Below are 5,455 nucleotides of genomic sequence, written 5' to 3'. Positions count from 1 at the left end.
TGTCGGGATAAGTATGATATTATATATCATATTTATAGGCTATAACAAAATATTAATATGAACTGGAAAGCTATTAAACTGTTAAGTATTTCTTTACTCTGTTATACATTTTTTTCATGAATGTATGTTATTTTATAATGCTATGAACAAAAAAAAATCTACAGCAAACGCGGGCGACTCACCAAGGGTTTGTATATGTTTTATTTGGCGTTGTCCTGTCAATCAAACGGGAAGACGAATCGCTGCTCTGGATGGGCGGGGACATTTAAAAAACGCCCTACATCAATTCTAGCGACAGCGGCATTGCGCTCAATGGTTTGAGCACCTTGATCTTGTCTGCATAGTGCTGAAGGATAAGTGATGTTTTGCCAGTTATCACTTAAAAAGGCTAAAATTACGTAATAAACCTGATTAAACCATATGTTTACTAATTATAGATCTATAGATAACTATATGAAAGTGTACATAAGTACATTATTTGTCGTTATGGGCAACACCGAAGTTGTGAAATCGCTGGATGTAATGGGAGACAGTAATCAGAGTGGTGTAACCAACAGATCAATCAGTGATCGCGAACGCTTTAAAAGCCTGGAAGACATTGATGTGACCGCCGATGGGAGTCCGGTATTGAGATGCATGATCTCCATCACCTACTCTGTGGTTTGCGTCGTAGGTCTGATTGGGAACCTGTTGGTGTTCTTCTTTATTCGCGTGAGACAAGAGAGACGCATATCCAAAATAAACTTTTTTATCCTCAATTTGGCAGTAACGGATTTTCAGTTCGTGTTGACTTTGCCTTTCTGGGCCGTGGACATGGCGTTGGACTTCAGCTGGCCGTTTGGAGACGCCATGTGTAAGATCATCCTGTCGGTGACCGTGATGAACATGTACGCGAGCGTCTTCTTCCTGACCGCGATGAGCATCACACGGTACTGGTCAGTGGCTTCAGCTCTGAAGGACCGCAGAAGACAGACCAGCTGCTCCATCAGGTGGGTCAGTGTCGTCCTGTGGTCCCTGGCCACCGTAGCCACCGCGCCAACATCCATCTTCTCCACAGTCACTAACGTGGCCGGCGAAAAACTTTGTTTATTGCGGTTCCCCGACGGACAGTATTGGTTGGCAGTCTATCATCTCCAGAAAATACTAATCGCTTTTATTTTGCCCATGGCAATAGTCTCGATCAGTTACCTGCTGCTGTTGAGGCTCATCCGACAGCGGAGTATGAAGAACAACTCAAAACGAAGAACTCAAGTCACAAAGTCCGTCACCATCGTGGTCTTGTCGTTCTTCCTCTGCTGGATGCCCAATCATGCTATAACTTTTTGGGGCGTGCTGGTGAAATTCAACGCTGTGTACTGGGATAAGTCGTACTATATCGTTCATACCTATGTGTTTCCTGTGACTGTGTGCCTGGCGCACGCGAACAGCTGTTTAAACCCACTTATTTACTGTCTTATGCGTAGAGAGTTCAGGAAAAAACTGAAGGACCTGTTTCTCCGAGTCTGAGAAACAGGTGAATGTGCATGCGACTCTGTCCTGTGGAACAAACGCAAGTATTACATTTCCTTGTTTAAAGGGCTATTTTACCCAAAGTTTCAGTCATTTCACTCTCAGACATATTTACTCAACCTCCTGTTTTTCCAAGCCTGTATGACTTTATTTCCTCAGTGGAGCTTAAAATGGATGTTTTAGCCTAACGTATAGCCTTAGCAGTAGGCTATACGTTTGTTGCGATTGTATTGCGTGAATGTCTTTGTATTACAGTGCTGTTCTTGTGGAACATTATTTTCAAATAGCTTAATTGTCGATATTAAATGTCACCTTACGTTTGTGTTAAAAACCACCACCACTAAAAAATAAAATAAAAAATACGCTGCTAGTGACATAATAGGCTGAATTCGGGTAATCTGGGACACCTAAACTCCAGTGTGCTGTTAATTTCATTTCCCAAATTCCCAGTTAGTTTAGTATACAACGGTTGGGGGAGGAGGGGGAGCTGCGCCCAGGCCAGCTGACAATGTTCTGTACACAGACAAACGCACACCCTACACACACACACACACACACACACACACACACACGGAGTGTTTGTTCCCCGAGTAGCCCCAATTTGAATAGAATGGAGAACTTGAATAACTGACTGAATAATCTATTAATCAAATTGTTGCTTGCTGTTGCTTAAATTTTGGTTGATTCTTTAAAATGTTAATACAATGTTAAACAAATGTTAAACAATTTTAATAGTTTTAAATGAATTAAAATGAATTAACACAGTAGATTGTTCATCCTGTGTACAGAAAGAAATTATTTTTCCTGATATTGAAATATACATTTCCTTATTGAGATTTCTGTACTTGTCATTTTTTTCATAATGCTTTTTAAAAATTGGTGATATTGTGTTTGGCATGCATAAAGTATGGTGAATATAGGCTTTTTTTTAGGCCTAATACATATGTCCCAGATTACAAAGTGACCTGTCCCAGATTATCAAATTCAGGCAGATTTTTTTTTTTGGCACAAAAAAACACTAATAGGTGTGGCATGTCTCCTCTGGGTATAATATCAACATTCTATCTTCTGGTGTGGTTAGAAAACATCTTAGGGATTTCAGAAAAGTCTAATGTGTTGATCTAATGTGTTAGATAGATATCGAAATAAATCACAGAAGTCAAAATTGCAAAAAATGTCCCAGATTACCCGAATTCACCCTATTTGTTGTCCCACATTATCAAATATGATTGAGAATGTGGGACAGCATGCTTTGGGTAATCTGGGACAGTCTTCAAATGGAGGAAATATGTATTTAGGGACTTTATAAGTCTAATGACAAGGGATAATATATGCTATAATGAGAAATGGGTGTTAATGTGGGGTACTGGAGGTTATAACATTAGCATAAGTTCACAGTAGCTAGCAGCTAGCTAAACCAGCTAGCTAGAGAGATGCTACAGAGATGGAATCTGGGAAACGTATTCCAGTAGCAAGCAAAGGTGTCAGGATGAAGTAAACTGTTAATTTCATTTCCCAAATTCTCAGTTAGTTTAGTATACAACGGTTGGGGGAGGAGGGGGAGCTGCGCCCAGGCCAGCTGACAATGTTCTGTACACAGACAAACGCACACCCTACACACACACACACACACACACACACTCTGAGTGTTTGTTCCCCGAGTAGCCCCAATTTTAATAGAATGGAGAACTTGAATAACTGACTGAATAATCCATTAATCAAATTGTTGCTTGCTGTTGCTTAAATTTTAGTTGATTCTTTAAAATGTTAATACAATGTTAAACAATTTTAATAGTTTTAAATGAATTAAAATGAATTAACACAGTATATTGTTCTTCCTGTGTACAGAAAGAAATTATTTTTCCTGATATTGAAATATACATTTCCTTATTGAGATTTCTGTACTTGTCATTTTTTTCATAATGCTTTTTAAAAATTGGTGATATTGTGTTTGGCATGCATAAAGTATGGTGAATATAGGCTTTTTTTAGGCCTAATACTTATGTCCCAGATTACAAAGTGACTTGTCCCAGATTATCAAATTCAGGCAGATTTTTTTTTTTTTGGCACAAAAAACACTAATAGGTGTGGCATGTCTCCTCTGGGTATAATATCAACATTCTATCTTCTGGTGTGGTTAGAAAACATCTTAGGGATTTCAGAAAAGTCTAATGTGTTGATCTAATGTTTTAGATAGATATCGAAATAAATCGCAGAAGTCAAAATTGCAAAAAATGTCCCAGATTACCCGAATTCACCCTACCTTTTAGTGCATCATACTGTAACACTGACCGATCGTCATTCCTCTCCCAGGAAAATATTCAAATTAATACAGTATTGTGCACTTTAGATCTCAATTTAAGGGGTAATTGTGTATATCTTGTTGTTTTTGAATGTTAAATTAAAATCTATTTAAATTAAATTAAAACAAATCTGACTTTAATACACAGAGTATGTAAGAGACCAGTATCATCATTCTTTACTACAGCTGTTGGGTAACAAGTGAATATAATAAAACCACACTGACCTGAAAGGCTGAACTGAAACCTGAAAAGGGTATTTTGCATAAACGTCAAGCCTGGTCAAATGACAATATTTGTTGGCCAAAACTTTGGTTTGATATTGTAGAATAGAATAATGTATTTTACATTTAGCAGAAAAGCCTATAATAAGCTGTTTAATAGTAAGTTAGGCCTACATTTTGACAACCCACACTGTGTGGCAACATGCCCTGTTATTGGTCAATGAACAGTGAATTGGTTCTATGAACCGTTTTAGAACAGTATCCTACCATGAATAATATTAATCGTAGAAAAAATAGTGACACTAGCCCTAGTCTCCCCTCTGTAGCTGCATTATATTTTCATCACAGGCCATTTACAATTATTTAAAACATTTCAGAAAATACACATTCTCGGCAACATCAATTAATTTGATGTTTTTACACATCTAAATGACTTAATAAGGATGGATGACCATACCACCTTGTTGAGCAAAAGACAAAGTTACAGTTTCAGTCCAATTTGTCGATTCTCCTTTTCTTTCACTCACATGACAACACGCTCTCTCTGAATTTCCCTTTCACAGTGCTTCCCTATCAGCCTTGTCTCATTCTCAATTAGCATTACTGACAGACGCTCCCACAAGCTCCCCGCTAAGATACCACCTTCTATCCTGATCAGAGCTTTGTGAATCAAAGCATTCAGGAATATATCAAGCAAAAGCTATAGACAGAAATATGTTTCATTTAGGCGGGCAGGGCCATATCAGTGTCTTTGCACACATTTAAATGTGTTCTTGCATCCAGTGGAAACGACAGCTCTGCGGCATGCAGTTAATTACCCAGAAAGGGGAGATCAGGTTCATAACTGATGAGAATGCTTAACGTCTTGTTACATGGTGGCTTTAAATCACTTACACAGTAAGCTAATGATGGTCATTTGCAGGCAATTTGGAAGACTTGAAAAGACACATCTGCTGCTGTTTACCGTCACACTCACACAGGGGCCTTTTAATGGACATCCGGCACAGAAGTGATGCTCTTGATGACGTTCTGTTGATTATGGCACGTCACACTCCCGTGTTTAGTCTGTAGAGGTCAACGGACTGTGAGGAACAGTCTGGGCACCAGTCAATCTTTTTTTTTTGGACGCAAATATTTTCCTACCGAAGACCAAACCAAAAGTATACTTTAAAAACAAAGCAGTAGGCACAATTATGTCAGCTATAATTCGGATTCTCTCATTTTATATGTGCACTTTAATGTCATTTGAATACTATTTACATATAATAGAAACAAAACCAAGACATGTGTCTGCATCTGTCCTGTTTGTGTACACATTGTGAGTCTGTTCAAAGCAGCCCATTTGTTTTGACCAGTACCATTAGTGCTGCTGCTACTATAACAAACTTTCCATGTACTTTGCCTTTTTCATGAGCTGTGGTC

The 5,455-nt window shown here is 38.4% G+C and overlaps 1 protein-coding gene across 1 annotated transcript; it reads left to right on the top strand.

Annotated features, from left to right (window-relative positions):
• Positions 1–445: 445 nt before the first annotated feature.
• On the top strand, positions 446–5,128 carry LOC107700398 (relaxin-3 receptor 1-like). Its single transcript, XM_016502032.1, has 2 exons — positions 446–1,553; positions 4,956–5,128. Exon 1 carries the CDS (start codon positions 454–456, stop codon positions 1,504–1,506), a length of 1,053 nt encoding a protein of 350 aa, XP_016357518.1. The 5' UTR covers positions 446–453; the 3' UTR covers positions 1,507–1,553; positions 4,956–5,128.
• The last annotated feature ends 327 nt before the right edge of the window (positions 5,129–5,455 follow it).

Source organism: Sinocyclocheilus anshuiensis, unplaced genomic scaffold, assembly GCF_001515605.1.
Source record: "Sinocyclocheilus anshuiensis isolate Anshui unplaced genomic scaffold, SAMN03320099.WGS_v1.1 scaffold154, whole genome shotgun sequence".
Classification (NCBI taxonomy): Eukaryota; Metazoa; Chordata; class Actinopteri; order Cypriniformes; family Cyprinidae; genus Sinocyclocheilus; species Sinocyclocheilus anshuiensis.
The sequence above is the reverse complement of the archived record's forward strand: the minus strand, read 5'-3'. Positions and strand labels throughout refer to the sequence as shown.

Excerpts from the sequence above, each read along its gene's own strand:
- LOC107700398 (XM_016502032.1), top strand. The coding sequence starts at position 454 with ATGAAAGTGTACATAAGTACATTATTTGTCGTTATGGGCAACACCGAA.